Source organism: Toxotes jaculatrix, chromosome 1, assembly GCF_017976425.1.
Source record: "Toxotes jaculatrix isolate fToxJac2 chromosome 1, fToxJac2.pri, whole genome shotgun sequence".
Lineage (NCBI taxonomy): Eukaryota > Metazoa > Chordata > Actinopteri > Toxotidae > Toxotes > Toxotes jaculatrix.
In genome coordinates this window covers 16,519,210-16,537,185 of record NC_054394.1, presented here as the reverse complement: position 1 = coordinate 16,537,185, position 17,976 = coordinate 16,519,210, and the positions used below count along the sequence as shown (strand labels likewise).

The window sequence follows — 17,976 nt, the reverse complement described above, 5'->3', positions numbered from 1 at the left end:
TTTCCACATTGTTTGACATTGCCATCCATTGTTGGCCTATGATGGAAAAAAATGTAGCATTAATACATGTTGCTTAACTGATAGTTGTCAGACAAGCTCTGTGTGTTGGTGTCATGTCTTGTCTCATGTGCCAAGGTTTTTTTTTTTTTTTTGGTCACAGCTGACTTGTTAAGCAGCTGTGTGGAAATCACAGAGATGCAATGGTACTTCCTCATTTTATTCTGTGGGGCTGTAACGTGTGAGACAGGCCCCCATTGTACAGTACTTGGAGTTGGAGTTCCATTAATTACACACGTTGCTTATGAATACTAAAAAGTTAAATTCCTACAGTGACTTGTACACAATCTTTGTACCAATAAGGAACTCAATAACCAGTTATTGAAAACTTACATATCTTGTTCAGGTTAATGCTGCCACCTCCTGCTGAATGACAGAACTACACACAAGACTGAGACGATCTGGGGAGTAGTAAATGCATTGCAAGATTTTTAGGCAAATCCAGTTGAAATAAATTCATTTATACAGCACAATTTCAGAGTACTTAAAGAGTTTAAAGGAAATGAAATATAACAGAACCCAGTCCAAATTTCCGTGGTGTATGCACATGGTCTATTTAGAATGACATAATAACATGAAAAAAAAATCAATTTTAATTTAAATTAAATTAAAATAATATAGATTTGTCCCAATTCAAATTGATTGTCAAATCTAGACTAAAGACAATTACAGGCCCTACATACCCAAAGTATATGAGTATCTATCTGAATGTCTTGATGGTTCTGCCTGCACCTCCTGTTATTATTTGCTTATGACTGTATATTTTTACATGATTTAACCGCTTGAACCTATTGTTTACATTACATTTTCTTTGTATGTATCAATTGCTTGGATTGTTTTTTTTACTTATAATAGCCTTTTGCTTGATTCACTCTTTTTAGCCCTAGTTCTCTACCAGCTTAGCTGCTTTATGTATCACTTCTGCTTCTCTGGGTTTGCATGTTGTCTGCTTTATTTTTATTTTAAAGGCTAATTTAATGTGAAGTCCTAGACAGAAAAAGTGGCACTGCCCCTGTAAAAAACAAATCAAAAGGAAGTGGTGAGTTAGAGTTGTTGTTGTTGTTGTTGTTTTTCATGTATCCTGTGGAGGGCAGTAATGCACTCAGAAACCTTGAAACATGTAGAAGAAGAAGAAAAAAGAGAAACCAGTGGTATTGACCGTCATTTCATTGGTGTAATGTGGCTGTCAGCTAAGTAGAAACTAATTTAATCCGGAGTATTAAAGTGTATGTGTTCCGTTAGCAGTGGGCAATGTCTACACGGGCTCTGCGAAGGCTCAGAGGGAAACAGCGGGGTCAGGAGGCCTTGGACCTCGGGGATCTAACTTTGGGCGACAGCACGGAGGAGCAGGCTGAGGGTGAGGAGGAGCAGCTGGACGTGGCTAATGTTTCTCACTCGTCTGACGGGAAAGCCAGCAGCCGAAAGGCAAAGAAAAACAAGGCTCAGAAAAACTTCAGCAACATTTATGAACTGGTAAGGTGACGGCGAAATTCAACAACAGTATGCTAGCTACTTTGACCATAAGGTTAATAATGTGTTTACTGCGAGCTCTCTGATAGTGATAACCCTTGCTAACACGGGCTAGCCGTGTCGCGTTAGCTTATTTCTCTGCTTATTTAACCTTGCTGTGAACTCACATACATTACATTATAGCTTAAAGTTTGTTAACAAGGTGTCTATCACTTTTGAAAATCACAGAGGAATACTCCACTGCGCCAGCTTTAAGAAAACATTAACCAGAAACTTCAGTGAGTGTGCTGTACAACTTTACTAGCCTTTAAATTATGATAAAAAAAAGTCTAGACATTGTAAGTCTAAGCTTACAATTTACTTCGATCACAAACCATCCACAAACTGTGGTTCACATAGAGTTTGTGTCCTTTGTCTTATCATCCTGAACACACTCTAGCACTGCTTTACCCAACACGCTTTCTTGTGTTCACATTTTTACTAGATTTGTGATGAAGACAATGAGGCAGAGAAAATCGCACCTGATGAAGACACAGAGAAACCAAATGGAAATAAAACGAGTGGTATGGAAAATAAGGATAACAGAGACACTGACAAACCAGATCAAAGACAACAGGAAACATCTACAAAGGTAATGATTAAGCAAAGTGAGAAGGGTGGCTTTCTGATTTGACTTAAATTTGCATATATCAAATTGTCAACTCTCTCTTCTTAAACAGTCTTTGTCTGGAGATAGAGTGAAAAAGAAGAAGAAAAAGAAGAAGACAAAAGTGACATCAGAGGATGGACAGGTTCGTTTGCTAACAAGGGATTCAGTATCTGCTCTGGCAAGAAGGCTGTAATACCAAATGATAACCCAATGTATATTCTTAGAATATACACTTTATGTGTATATTAGTAGTATAATAAGTATAATTACATTTTACATGAATAATATATGATTAATGCAGTGTCTTAGAATAATTCTTCAAAGACAGAAATTAAGCACAATGTACAAAACTGTAGTGCTCTTTTAGGCAGTTGAATAACAAATATGTTGTCACTGTCTCTAGTTTTTTTTTTTGTTGTTGTTTTTTAATGGCTTCTCTGTCTGGTTTCAGAAGGTTGTACCTGATGACAACATTGATTTATTGCTGGACAACTTGGAGCAGCCCAATGATCTGAGTTTGCAAAATGAACATTGCGGAGGCTCTGACAGACGAGCTGTGCTACATGTGGAGCACAGGTGAGGAGACCAGTGTCTCCCTTGTGGACAAGATAAATGGGTCTATGTTTGTTCTTTTTTTTAACCACCCAGACTTGGGAGGTTTTATTAATCTGTACATTTACAAACACACAACTTTAGATTGTAGTGTACTGTAATTTTTAAAATAAATTTAAGCTCTTACACGGTTCAAAGTAAACACAAGGATGCAGTAGTCTCACTTACTACACTATACATTTCTGTCATTTCTAATTATCACCATGTGGTGGCGCCATGTGCTTAACACCAATTTTTTAGAATCTCCAGACAAACTACTGTTTGGAGACTCTTTATCTCAGGCGATGCAGTACAGTGAACACAGAATGACAAAGGGTTAAAACTGGTTGAAGTATGCAGCACATCTGGCCACACACCAAACAGGGATGCCAGAGTAGGTAATTTCAATTACCTGTCAAAGGGAAATCATCTGTTTTGAAAGCAAAGCATGTGGCAGTATCTGTTTGCTGATCTATTGGTGATAGACATGGACCGACATGTCCACAGTATCTAACTCAAACAGGCCCTGTTGTTTTCCTTGTCAATTAGCATGTTGTTTTCTGTGTTAATTTATTAGGAATCTCAACCCAGAGACAGAGCTGAAGAGATACTTTGGGGCTCGAGCTGTTCTTGGGGATCAAAGGTAAAAAGAAAAGGAAATATTTTGTGAGATAGTCTGAAATTAAATGGCTCAGGTCCTTTTGTGTGTATACAGTATATTGTTGTGCTCATCTTTTTGCTTTCTCTTGACAGACCCCGACAGAGAAACAGACAGTTTCACCGTAGCACCTGGATGACCAGCCCCAAGGACAGCTGGCCTCGCTTTAGCCGCCCAGGTAGGCTGTTCCTTACAGTCATCTCAATTATAGCTTGTACCTTTTTAAAGGTGTCATTTCAGGCTGAAGTTGTTTGGCTGATCAGTTTTAATGATTGTCTTGTGTTGATATAATGAGCTACTGAACAAGTATTAGAATACAATTGAATATATTTAATATTATCTAGTTTGACCCCACTTGACTCCTGTTTTTTCCTTGAACTGTTGTGTAAAAATTGGTGCCTTGTGGGAAATTGCATAGACTTAAACTCAGAGTAACTTTTATGAAATTTTATTCCACACTTTTAGTGGCTTAAAGTATTTTTAAGTTTATTCATTGTTTTTTATTCATTCTATTTATATTATTCAGAATTCAAACTGATTAGCAGCTAAGCAGAGCACTTATCGAGTGTTCTGCACCTTGTAGTTCAAAGGAAGCATAAGCAATGATTTATCACTGGTGAGAGTCTTAAATTACCCTAGTAGCAAAAAATATTATTAGATTCAGCCAGTGTGAAATAGGATGACTGTGGCTTTTGTTATACTGACGTCATCATAAAGACTGCCTCCTTGTGTTCACACTGAGTCGCCACTGATGTATTGTGTAATCATCTTGTTAGTTTGATTTGATTTTTCCCACAAATGTCAACTTAGCTAGCTATTAAAGTGGAAAACCCAAACCTCATCAGTACTATAAGTACATTCATTCACTATACTTCGTTTCTATAAGTACTTCATTTTACAAAAACATACCCAAAGAAACTGGTAGGGCTGTGGAGCAAAGTTCTATGGACCAGTGAATCAAAAATCTATGTAGAAATGATGGAAAGAAGAAGGTGCAGAGAAAAATAAGGAACAGCTTTTGATCAAAGCCACCACCACATCTGTCAAACTTGGTGCTGGTTCTGTTATTACTTTGGCATGTGTGGCTGCTAGTGGAACTGGCTCACTGGCATTGATTGATGATTTCACTGCTGATGGAAACAACAGGATGAATCCAGAGGTCTACTGGAGCGTTCTGTGCTCAGATTGATCCAAATACAAGAAAACTCATTGGACAACATTTTTCCATTCAACGATCCTAAACATGCGGCCAAAGCGACCAGAAAGTTTTTCAGGGTAAAGAGTTGGAATATCCTTGTCTTGCCAAGTCAGTCACATGATCTCAATCCGACTGAGCAAGCACTGAAGGAAGCTGCAGTGAAGTCCTAAGAGAGCATCATCAGGGAAGATACAGGCCATCTGGTCATGTCTGTGGGCCAAAGACTTCAGGCTGTCACTGACTGCAAAGGGTTTTCCACAAAATATGAAGTATGATGATTTTGTTTGACTTCATGTGTATCTATCCAAATACCTTTGAACCCTGAAGCTTTGACCACTGTATGTCAAAAGGTCTATAAAACTTTAAAACTGAGACTTGGCACTTCATTGTAGAATCCGTTTTTTTTTTTTTTTCAATTTGAATATGCTTAAGCACTGAGCTGGAAGAACAAAAAATGTGTAAAACTCCAAATACGGTTTGGACTGTATCCTCATGTTTTATAACCCTATTGTGTCTTGTTCATAACTGTGCTTGATGTCTCCATAGGAATATCAATGACTTTACTGCAGACAAAGGATGGCATTCAGTACTTCACCTTTGAGCACACCCGAGATTACCAACAAGTACAGTTTAAGTTCCTGGATGCTGTTGAGTCCATGGATCCCAACAACATTGTGGTAAAAAAAAATAGTTCACCCTTTGCTTAGTTGACAACTGCAATTAAAATGTCCTTATTCTTTGGTTAAAGTCAGATGACAAAATTATAGAAGACTGCACCTGGAACTTGAGGTGAAAAGTCATTAAGGAGCACTGCAGGAAAAAAAGTCCATCCACCCACTGAGCTTAAAATTGTGTTGCCAGCTTCTCTATTGTTGTGAAGTTAGATGCTGAGTTTTGTAATGCTTCTATTAATTGAGGATTATGAAAAAATGAATGTGCACTGTTTTGTTATTGAACAAAACAATGAAGAATTTTGAATGTACTGTATTTAAACTGTTTTGAGAAAACAATCTGACAGAAAATATGTGAAAAAAACTCAAGCTAGTGGCAATTTGACTGCATGTGTATGAAAATGTATTGACAAATCTACAATTTTGCAGTGATACTATAACCATGCAGAAGTGTGGAGTAGTGTCTTGTATTGTAATCAACCTTTTTCTTTTGAAATCATTTTCTCTGTGCCAACTTTGTCCATCTCTGCCAGTTTGACCACTGTGTCTCTTTTTGTTCTCCAGGCCCTGCTGCAGCTTAATCCTTACCACATTGACTCCTTGCTACAGCTTTCTGATGTCTGCCGCATACAGGAGGATCAGGAGATGGCTAGGGACCTCATCGGTGAGGATCATGGGCTTTTCAATAGATTACATCAATTCTAAATTCAAATCCAAAGACAGAACTTCAGTGTGGCAGGTCTGGCTTTGCCATTGTAGCCAGCTTAATACACAAGCTCCTTCTTTTATGCTTTTTAGGCATGAGATTTTGACATAGACATGAAATAAGACAGTCCTCCTTCAGAGATGATTATGCTTTTTATGTCCAAGTCTGTTTTTCATCATGGCTAAGATGACCAGGCATTTACTGTAGATTTATTAATATTAATCCATCACTTAATTTTGATCTCTTTTCCCTGAACACATGAAAAATCATTCCATCAGCCCTTACAACTTTAAGTATATTTATGTTACAACACAGCATGATTTGGTGTTCTTATTATAAATTTATGTTGTTCATATCAGTATTTCATTTGTTGAACTACATGTCGTCATACAAATTATCAGGCATATACCAAAGCTGTTACTTCATAATGGTGTTGTTGTTGACATATTTTCTTTTGTGTTGGTAAGCAATAACATAATGGCAACCAAATTAAATTCCTCAAGTTATATTAAGGAAAGTTCTCAGATGTTGGTTATATGTACTGTGTGCAGATTAGTGTGATATGGTATCCTTGCAATTAACAGAGGAATCGTAGAAATAGAAAAAAAAGTGTTGCTGTTAAACTTGTTATATGTATATAGATATGTATATAGATAAGAACTACACAACTGGCACAGTCCAGTACCTGTTATATAGCTGTGTTTACTATGGCTCTCCATAAATTAACTATACACAGTGTGCTCTTGCCTCAGTGAAAGGAATATGTTTTTGGATGTTGTGAATATAGATATGAACTATGCCTACTTATCTCTCTTTTTTGTTTGTTTGTTTTTAAAGAAAGGGCTTTGTACAGCTTTGAGTGCGCTTTTCACCCTTTATTCAGCCTGACCTCAGGTACCAGCAGACTTGACTATTTGAGACCAGAAAACAGGTGGATTGCTCTTTTTTCCTCTTTTTCTCTGTCATTCATAGTTTGAATTGTGTTTTAAGGATCCAGGATTTAATAATTCAATCATTTCTGTTTTCAGGGCATTTTATCTCGCTCTTTATAAGCACATGATGTTCCTGGAGAAGAGAGGATGCCCGCGGACAGCTTTGGAGTACTGCAAACTGATCCTGAGGTACAAAGGGACATGCATGAGCTCTGGGAACAAGAAACCATAGAGTTAGAGGGCAACAGTAAAACATTTCAAAACAAATCCTTGGTCTCTTTATGACTGACTTATCTGCTCTGTTACCTCCGACCAGCACTCTGTTTCTACAAAAAGAAGGTGGCAGTTTAGACACTCTTTTCTCTCTGCTGTGTCTTTAGTTTCTGTATTTGACATCACATTGAAGAGTATTACATGATCACATGGCTTGCTAGCTAAACAAAAAGCTCTTATTTCCATGAATAAAGTAACCACCGAGAATAGTCATCAGACTTTGAAGACACTCTTCAAAGACAGTTAACTGTAGTGTCTTTCAAGTTTCTAATATTTGCTATCTTATTGATAATGGCATTTTTTTTATAAGAGCAACAGTGAAATAAAGGCTAATGTAACAATGTGTGTGACCATGATAATATACATAATAAAAAAATGTAGATTGACACAAAGTTATAAAATCAAGAAACACACAGTGTAAGTGTTTAGATAATCTAAATCTGGTAGCGACACCACTTACTTGAGGCTTTATACACACTAAGAGGGCTGTTTTCCCACACCCTGCTACCACCAGTCTGCCACAGCTCGGGCTTTACAGCCTGTCCATATGATGGTCAATGCTTATCTATGACTTTCATCAAACTCTGGCTTCCTGACATTCATGACAGCTATGTTCTGGTCCTTTTGTCAGGCAGCAGTGTGGGAATTAAAGCTGACGGCTGTCTCTCTCAAATCAGCAGTGATTAAATCACTGCTTAAAATGGCAACATGATTGATAACAGAATCATGAAACAGAAGTGTCTCACATATACTGTGTGCTATTAACACTGTCAGTCCACTTTTTTAGAGAACAGAATCAATAATTGTATGCTATGGTTTCTGAACACAAACTCTGTTCTGTGTCATCATACATGCTTTATAGCATTATATACATTGTGCTGGGCTTTGAGGGAAGCAACAACATTAACTTATTTTACTGAAATTATCAGTAGCCGTTTTTGCACAGTAGACTGACAGTTTGGAGAAAAGCCACTAGATTTTCTGTTGATCAGTGGCCCAAGATTCCAGATTTACAAATAGCAGAACTGTGACGTTTTTGATGCTTTGTGGTTTTTGATGTTATTTATTTTACACAAAAGTTGAAATATTTTAATTACGATGGTTGTGAGATAAATAATAGTGCCTTAAAAGGACCAAGCAGTATTTCTGACATGTTGAAAATTTGTTTTTTATATTCCACCCTTGAGTGTGGGATTAGACTTGAGTTGTACTTGGATTCAGATATTTGGTCTGCCTTTTTTTGGTCAATTGCCTGTAGTAATCATTTTCATGTGGTTTGGTGTACTACTGTTTTATTAGTTTGGACCCAGACTGTGACCCACTTTGCATGCTCCTGCTCATTGATTTCCTGATGCTGCGGTCCAGAGAGTACCAGTCTCTCCTCCAATTACATCAGGACTGGGAGGTAAAGAGTTCTATCATGTGCATGTGTGTGTACTTACTTGTGATTTTACGCAAGTCAAGCTTTCAGTCTGATACAGAAATGGTTTGTTTTTTGCATTTCAGGAACACAGAAATCTGTCCCAGCTGCCAAACTTTGCTTTCTCCACTGCGCTTTGCCATTTCCATCTCAGTCAGCAGGAAGATATGGATTCGGACGAAAGAGACAAAGAAAAACACAAAGCAGATCAGATGCTGCAGAATGCTCTCATCATGTTCCCTGGAGGTTAGATGGGAAACCACTGCAAGCATATGATTATTTAAAAATGATTTTCCTTCAGTCATTTCTTCACATTGCTTTTGGTGTGTATTATAAGTGTATATTTTTACCAACCTGTGTTGCTGTAAATGTGTCTTCTGCAGTCTTGATGCCTCTGCTGGATTTGTGCACGGTGCAGCCAGATGCCACAGTCACCTCACATGCCTTCTTTGGCCCTAAGAGTCAGATAGGGTAATGTATGCTCACTTTGTCGTCTTAAGCCTTGCATAATCCAGCATTCAGTACTGCATAGCCTTTAACTGAAACAAATAGATTATGTTATTGCTATAAATCTTGTCAAGGCCTTTATTTTTAGCCTTATTTTGTATCAGTTTTTCTCCACCTATTCTCACCTAAGTTTTAAAAGTCATCCTACCCTCTTTGTCTCTAGGCAGCCCCCAGCCCTGGCTGAACTGACTGCTCTGTATGTGGGGAGAACTTACACCATGTGGAGGGAGGCAGCAGTAATGCTTTGGTTGGAAGAGTCTGTGAAGGAAGTGCTGCATCGAGTGGATTCAAAAGACCCTGTAGTGGAGGATTTCCAAAACAAGTAAGGTCTCAATGACCTGCTCTCCTGCCATCAGCCACATTTCTGCCAAGCTTTGTTTTTCTCAGCAATGGAGACATTCATTAATGACAATGAAAGCAAACCAAAAATAGTGATGGAAACAAATATGTTAACGTATGGAAATATTTTGCTCTAGCTTTGGGGACTTGTGGTATGATTAGAATTTGTTACCCAATGAACTGGGTCTTACCAATGTGCTTCAAATGCCTTCAATATTAAGATAATTGTTCTCAAAGCCTTTACTTCATCACTCTGTTCTAGGAGAAAGCAGAGGTACCAGAGTGCACCGAGGAACATCCATCGCCACGTCCTCCTCTCTGAGATCAAGGAAGCCACCTCAAGTCTGCCTCTTGTAAGAAATGATCAGCAGCTACAATCTGCAATGTCCTCAATCCACTCACCAACAGAGACTAGATGTGTGATCGGTGTCAGTCAGATTTTAAAGAATTGCGTGTTCATTATGATTCTTCAGAGAAATTACAAATCTTGTCCATTTTGTCATGTAAGGTTTTCCAATTATCCTAATACGCTAGAAGAGAGTAATGAATGATTTATAAATCAGATTTCATGCTACCAAAAACTTGAAATGTCATTGATGCCTGCATTGAAAATTCACAGATTTAGTTCTCTATAACTTTAACCACATGTGGTTTTTTTTTCTTATTTTTTCTAAACACACAACCAGTTAATCAAACTGTCAAATGCAGCATTGAAAAAGCAGCTTTTTCTCAGATAGAGTTGTCTAGTCTTCAGTGTCACTACATTTCTTAATTGTTACAGATTCCTGCTGCTGTGCTCCATCCCACATAGATCACCATCCCTGGAACAGCTTCCAGGGTTAGACAAACCGCTTTGTGGTTGTCCTCGCCTTTTTATTATTAAGGCGAAAGGTCAGACAATTCTTGTAGTGTGATTAACGCGTGGGATTTGCCTGATTTTAGACCACCACAAGTCATCCATCATTCTGCAAATAGTGCAACTGCAAACTCAAAAGTTGTGGCAGTAGGTTAATTTCGTGCACGAATATATTACAAGATTTTAAATATTGAATGCACATTATATTGAGAATTGATTGGATCACACACTTTTTGCAGATTTTTTTTGTCTCTGAATCAATTATTATTATATCAATTATAGTCACAAGGGGCAAAATACAAAAAGGAGCACCAAGAGCAAATTTAATGTAATTAAAGACAACCAATACTGATTTGCTAAGACAATCATACACTCAAAGCTGCAAAGCTGGTCATACTTTGCCGGACAACTTGGCTCCTCTCCTGGCTTTTAAAGTTATACAGTAGTATCAACAGAATGCTGATCACCTCAGGAGTAATCATCTATCTGAACCCATTGAGGAAGTGACTCTAATCTTGCTTATTTGTTTGGTGTCCTCAGGAGGTGACTACTCAGCCCGTGATGGGCTTTGATCCTCTACCTCCACTGGACTCAGTGATATCGTATACCCGACCAGAGAGGTAATGGAGGACCCATATGTCTGTGCACATAAAATTCTATTGTGGAGTCAAAGAAGGTGCAAAACTTGTGGTTTTCAATCCAGTGGGCTTTGACACTTTAATGAGCTCTGTTTTTCTCTGTCTGCATATAGGCAGCATGTTGGTGCATCCAATGAGAGTACATTTTCACTGTTTTTCCGGTCTTTGCTGCCAAATTTCAACCTTCAGGTAAGTTGCATGGATCACATCTGGTAGGTCTGAAAAATGAACTGATTAGAGATTCTGTAGTACATAGGGCAAAATAGTCAAGTCAGTTTAGTCATTTATGTAGCATCAGATCATAAAGAACCAGGCTCTGAGTGGGCAGCCATCTTCCACGGTTGGGAGGGAGGGACGTGAGCCCCCAAGACACTCTGAGATTTAAGGCCCTACAAACAAGACAAACAAACAAGAGCTGAACCCCAAAAATAGTCCCTTCTGTGAGCTTATCTTGGGACTTACTGATCAAATAACACCCAATACTGTGCAGCTTCAAACCAGCACTGCTGTCCAACCACTAATCAGAGTAAATCATATTATTAGATTAACAGAAAAATGCCTATCTGGAACATTGGATGAATCAAACCAAAACTTAATTGTGATCTGGCCCTGAACCATGAATATAAATTGACAGAATAGATCTTTACTGTCAGAGATACAAAGCAGAGACAGATCCTGACCAAATACAGACCAAAGAGACCTCAGTCTAACCACAGAGAAAGGATGACTCAAAAAGTCCTGGATACCAACAGAGGAAAGTCTGTGGTCACTGCACAACGGGTGAGGTGGAGACAGAGATGCACTTAATGGTAAATTATGACAAATATAAGAATATAATTCTTTAAGATTTTTGCTTTAATTGTTAATCCCAAGCTTCACAGAGTGAGATGACACTGAAAAGCAGCAGATTTTATTAGCAGAGGGACATGCAGCAAACTTAACTGCAAAATATTTGACCGCTGAGTATGTGGTTCAAGGCCAGCCTGAGTCAACCCTAACTGAATATATATTTGCAAAATAATAGCCTATAATTAAAATATTTGTTTTACCTGGTTAATGTGATTTTTGCTCCTGAACCTCAGCGCACAGCGTCTGCACATCAGGACTGTAAGCTGTCGTCTGTGAAACTTTTCTTTTCTTGGATTTATCCGTCGTTTACCTACCGGGGGTTGAAAAGCTCAATAAATCTTGCCGCGGGGTGTCGCACACTGGCGGTTGTGACGAAAATTTAAAAAGTTTTATTTTAATGTTTCAAGATAACCATAATCTTCAAATTTAGAATTACATTTAAAATAACAACGAACCAAAATAAAAATACATTTAAATTAAATACTCATTATTTATTTTCGAAAGTAACAGGGAGCCACAGCAGAGGGATAAAAAAGCCACATGAGGCTCTGGAGCCGCGGGTTGCCAACCCCTGGTCTAACTGAAAATCCTCAAATAATACATTGTAATGTAGAAAGTCATACAACTGATTGTGTGATCATGACTGTGAATCTGAGCAAGATGAAATGGTGGTGAAATCTTGGTGCTTTCATTATTGAATACTAGAAAAACGTCACGCATAGAAAAATGACACGATTAAATAACCCATGGTGTGCATGTGGGGACATCAGGTGATTAATAGCTGTAAGCCAGACACAAATAAATCTCATTTGTCTGTAACAAATTGTGCATGTTCACAGATTCTGTGAATAATTCATGGTGACCTGCTCCAACTATTGTGATAAACCAGATGTATTCTTCACTTACATTTTACCTAGTGTCCATTAACGTCTATTTTAAGGGAATATAAGATTGAATTTGAGCCTTGACTTTGATCCATTACTGATGTAATCATAAGTTCTCTTTATAGTGCTTGGATTCCCTGTGAGATGTCTTGAGAGTTGTCTGTTTTAATTGAGCTTGCAGACCAAAATCATTGATGGAACGCGATGTTAAGGTTGGGCTTCCTGTTTAACAATTTGTAAAATAACAAACAGATACACCAGTTTGGTTGCAGGGCCCTCGAGGGCTGGTAGATCTGGGAAAACATCTTAACACACATCCTTGACTGATGAAATATTTCTTCCAAAGACTCATGGCTACCCTAAGGGGATGACAACTGACAAAAATCAAAGAAGGCATATGACCTTGTTACAGTTAATTCTGTTCACCATTTCTCAGTGTGTCACTAAAGAACAAAACAATAACGACATTCATGAAGTGCAAAGTTGTTCGTGGGCTTGGTTTTTCTCTTTCCTAATAGTGAAGTTTGATGCTTATATTAATTTATAGGGCCAAGTTAGACTACCAAGTCATCAAGTTTACTTTCCCATAATTATTCTGGGACATTTTGTCAATCTTCAGTGTTACCTGTATTTACTGGAATGAAATCTTTTCCTACTATAGCTGGCCTTCATTGCCATGGCTGAAATTTGAGATCCAAAACCACTAAACTGTACAACTAGTACTGTAGCCTATATTGCAGGGAGATGTTTTTTAAAAGTGTGCAGAAGACACAGACATGAAAATCTGTGGTTCTGTCATCTACCTCTGCCTCATGGACTCATGTGGCGCACACAGATTTTATGATGCTTTGTGTTTGAGACTGCACATTTGAAATAAGCGGATTAATTAAGATATTTTTGTCAAAGAAGTGAATATTACTTTGAAGCTACCCAGCCAGACCAGTGGACTGGAAAAAAAGACATCTTATATTTTTAAAGGTAGAAATTTCACTCAGTTACCCAGCGTTTTAATTAGATTTTAGATTATTTTAGATATCAGCAATATAATGTTCAATTCTGGTTGGTTGGTGTTACATATATTAAATTGCAACGATTCCCGAGTCATTCTTGGTCCATATTATCCTCAGCAGCAAATGACTGTTTGCTCTTTCCACTCATTTTTTCCACATTATTTACCTACCCCTCGTTCCCTCAGAGTAGACTGTAGTTTGGCCAAGATTGTGTGACAAATTAACAAAAAGACCATATGGCGACAAACACATTTAGATGTAGAGCAGGACAGTGAGACATAGAATTATCATTTTCAGTCCAAGCCTAATTGAACCTGATGTGTTCATTTGACACCAATCAAAGCAGCACTTACATTACAGTTCTCCCTGCAGTTAACTCTTATGGTACGTTTTACAGCATAGAGAGTAAGAAGCCCTACACTCGTGGCCTTTTTATGTGAGCGTTTCAACATATCAGCTCTCAGAGCTTCTTATCTGTGTATAGACAGCACTGCCGTTGTACTGTACATAACAATAGTATTGCTGGCATTTGGTAAAGATTTAATTAGATATGAAACAGGATTTCATTAGATATGGAAAATAGAAATTATGTGGATGTAACTTTAGGGCAGTGAGTCTGTGCGTAGCCCTTTAATACATTTCACCATCATTAGTGCTCATTGGGGCAGTCAGCCATGGTCCAACCCACAAAGTTACAGCAGACCGAGTGATTGCCTTGGGGTGACCACTGCAGTGTACAGAGCATGTGACTTCACCTTCAGGTATGGGGAATTGTGGGACATCCAAAAGCACACTTTTTAACTGATCTCTGTTTTTGTCGTATTCGCCAGGTTCAGCCCTCTAATAAATACAGACAGGCGCTATCTGACTTGATAGTGTCTAAACATGTATGACAAATTCACAGTAAATCATCACTGTTTAAGGCAGGGCAAAATGAAGAGCAATGTGAATATGCAGCATTTTACAGCTTCACTGAGATTTCAAAAATAGTGCTCTGACTAAAGAAAGAGTCATTTCATCATGTGTAAATAAAATTCTGGGAGCATTTGTATAATTGAAGAAAGCATTTACAGCCCAACCTGTTAATCAGAGCTATGTGTGATATTACAGTGTTTTAAAGAAAAGATCTAAAGAGGGTTGCATGTTATTTAGAGGTGTTATTTTTTTCAAAACATCAGTTTCAGCACTGTATAATAACACATATATGTATGCATATTGATATTATATTGTCAGTAGGTGGATTTATGTTATGTATTGTAGTTCAGGTCGTACAGTCTTGTGTGGAGAAAAAATATCAGATCATGGATTTAATCTGTGCCACTTTGTTTAAAAAGTTCCAATTTTCTGCTTTCAGCACCCCTCAGTGGTGGCAACATAAAGCAACAAATATAATGAACCCATTTTGCCCCTGGCTTATTTTATTTTCCTGCAAACTTGCCATCAGAATAATTTGAAAGATTCCTGTAAAAACAAGGTGGCACATAATATGTACTAGTGAATAATGTAAAGACTTGAAGGCTTCATAGTGCTCTTAAAGGATGTTGGTCATTCCAGACCAATTACAGAACAAGTCTGGTTTGTATCCAGACCAGGTTAAACAAGGGGGTATTGACAGTTTTATGATAACTGAGGTGCATAATATGGAACAGTGTGTACTTAGGGGATCATAAATGTTATGCAAAGACTGCATATGCTTCAGTTCCCCCGCGACCCTGACAGATTAAGCGGTATAGAAAATGGATGGATGGATGGACTGCATATGCATAGTTCACCATTTCTGTATGCACAGACTTTGGAGAAGTAGAAGAAGAATAGCTTTTATTGTCATTGAACAATGTCCAACGAAATTACAGTGCCACATCCCTTTAAGGTGCTTGTGTGTAATAAGTACAAAAAAAAAGAAAAGAAAAAAAAATATAAAGATAAAAATATGAAGTAGAAAAATCAAAGAAGGCGTCTCTGAGTATATACATATGTACAAGAAGAATGGCAGCATGACCTTTGTATCAGAAAAGGGATATCAACATGGCATGTATATAGAATGATAGCAGCAAAAATGAAAAGAAAGAAATAAAAATTGCACATTTTGTAGTTAAATATTTCACAGTGGTGCATATTGGATGAGTTCAAGTTTGTTTTTTATTGAATATTATGATCATTTAGTAGCCTGATGGCACTGGGGAAAAACTAAATATTATAATATTTAATATTTGAAGTTACAGTTTTTTTATATTTCATCTTTGGTCTTTTAGTCCACTGCCAATGTGCAGCACACACCAAGTTCTACCACATTAAGACACTTACATCAGGTACACCCACACATAATACATTTCATCTTGTGGGTCAGCTATATATGGACATGTTTAATGTTCACAGATGGGCCTAAGGCATGTTTCCATCAAGACGCTTACATCCATCCTGATCATGTTATCCACTTATGGAGAGGAAGAGATATAATATGGATAAAACATTATAGTTAAGACAGGGGAAGATTTGATACCAAGTTCATCTTCTTCTTTTTTTTTTTTTTTTACTGTTACAATGAAATTACATGTCTGAAAACAGTATAATGTTATATAAAACAAGTTGAGATTACCCTTATATTGATGTGTTTTCATTTGTATTTGATTATATACCCATGAAATAGTGCAGTAACTTACCGCCAAACAAACAATAGCACACATATTTCTTTCGACATCACTAAGTGCTTCCAGTTAGGTGAGACTGTTGAACCAGTTTTAACTATTGCATGATTTTATTATGTCATTGAACAAGTGCAAAACTAATTTTTATCTCTTTTCTTGTTAAGGGTGGACCAAGGCAGGACGATGATATGGAAGTGGCGCGAGCTGGTCAGGAGCTGAACCAGGAAGTAAATCGTCTTATGGTGGCAATGAGGGACATGCTGGCAAACATCAGGTTTCAAGAGCCACCGAGAGAGGACAACCCCTATAGAGATGAGGAGGAATGGGACTGAGAGGAGGGAGACAGAGGTGGAGTAATAGGTTTTGAGGAGAATGAAGAGGAGTCAAGCAGATAAAGAAGCTTCCAAAAATGAACTACATTTAAGAAAAATGAAATATTTAGTGGTGTTAATAATCATTAAAAAGAAATGAAAAGGGACAAATTAATAGTATTTTTTTAAACTCACAATTTCAGAATACTAAAGTGAAAGGAACAGATGACTTGGTGTCTTGAGCCTGTCCACTTCTCTGCTTTGGTGGCATTGATAATAAAGGGTGCAGTCCAGTAAGTTGTCAACACAGGAAACCTTTTTCCAGTCAGAAAACAGACTGGTTAGATGAACCTGTCATGTCACTAAAATTGACAGTGTTGTTTCTAATTAATTCAACGGTCTGGTCATTGTGAGTTGAGTGCTGCTCAACTCACAATGACCAGAGATGTTGGAACTGGGGCAAATGGGCACTACTCTTCTTTCTCTAGTTTCTGGCTTTTGGAGAGTTGTTCATGTTTACAAACAGTGGACTGCTTTATGAAAGAACAAAGTTTAAACAGTTTTTATGTGGACGTTTTGTTTCACAAATTCAAAATTTTGCTTGACAGTGATTTAACAGAACACTTTTTTCCACAGAATAAGAAAGAAATTATATTATACTCACTGACTTAAGCCAATAAGCTCTTGTCTTAAAATGCATCACAGGGAAATCAGTTCAGATTATCGAAGTCCATGTTGACCCACAGTTGCTTAACACTGGCGATATGAATTTGAAGGCTAATTAATAATATTGAACATGTGTTGTTTTAGTTGAAAATGGAAAGATTTAATGGTTTCATTTGGAGCCAATCATGCATTTTTAATCTGATATGTTTTTGCAACAGTATTCAGTAAAACATGCTCCTTCCTGTATATCATAGAAAATTTATATATATTTAAACACACACACACACACACACACCACCTGTCAGAGTTTTAGAACACCTCCATTTTTCCAGTTGTTACTGGAAGTGGAAGTGTAATGCCAGTGTACTCTGAAATTAAAAAATAAAACATATAATGGTTTTTTTTTTCTAAAAAAAATCAAATAATTTGTTGTTCAGAAAGTTCATCCCAACATTGTTGCAGAAGCTCCCACAAATGTGTCGCACTTGTAAGTCGGTAACAAAAGTTGGGGTACCTGTTGGTGCTTTAGGTTACTTCCTTTGCTGTGGTAAAGATGTAAGTCAACCAATTGCTTAATCCCAGTGATTCTTCAGTTTTTGGTGACCTGAACTTTTTTTTACACAATGGGCAGACCTTTGTACCATCT

The 17,976-nt window shown here is 37.5% G+C and overlaps 1 protein-coding gene across 3 annotated transcripts; it reads left to right on the top strand.

Annotated features, from left to right (window-relative positions):
- Positions 1–1,158: 1,158 nt before the first annotated feature.
- tcf25 (transcription factor 25 (basic helix-loop-helix)) lies at positions 1,159–16,831 on the top strand. 3 transcript variants are annotated; one of them, XM_041048965.1, is made up of 19 exons: positions 1,159–1,208; positions 1,300–1,530; positions 2,012–2,158; positions 2,247–2,318; positions 2,628–2,752; positions 3,345–3,410; positions 3,521–3,603; positions 5,170–5,300; positions 5,859–5,958; positions 6,838–6,931; positions 7,029–7,121; positions 8,505–8,610; positions 8,712–8,871; positions 9,009–9,096; positions 9,296–9,454; positions 9,734–9,824; positions 10,868–10,947; positions 11,079–11,154; positions 16,518–16,831. In XM_041048965.1, the coding sequence occupies exons 2-19, from the start codon at positions 1,309–1,311 to the stop codon at positions 16,683–16,685; spliced, it is 2,061 nt and encodes a 686-aa protein (XP_040904899.1). In that variant the 5' UTR covers positions 1,159–1,208; positions 1,300–1,308; the 3' UTR covers positions 16,686–16,831. The 3 variants fall into 3 exon arrangements, with proteins under 3 accessions (XP_040904899.1, XP_040904956.1, XP_040904821.1); XM_041049022.1 differs by having other exon boundaries at positions 1,183–1,530; positions 2,631–2,752; XM_041048887.1 differs by having other exon boundaries at positions 1,183–1,530.
- Positions 16,832–17,976: the final 1,145 nt, after the last annotated feature.

Coding starts and splice junctions, on each gene's coding strand:
- tcf25 (XM_041048965.1), top strand. CDS start 1,309: ATGTCTACACGGGCTCTGCGAAGGCTCAGAGGGAAACAGCGGGGTCAG. Junction 2,159..2,246: donor AACAGGAAACATCTACAAAG/GTAATGATTAAG, acceptor CTTCTTAAACAG/TCTTTGTCTGGAGATAGAGT. Junction 8,872..9,008: donor TCTCATCATGTTCCCTGGAG/GTTAGATGGGAA, acceptor TGTCTTCTGCAG/TCTTGATGCCTCTGCTGGAT.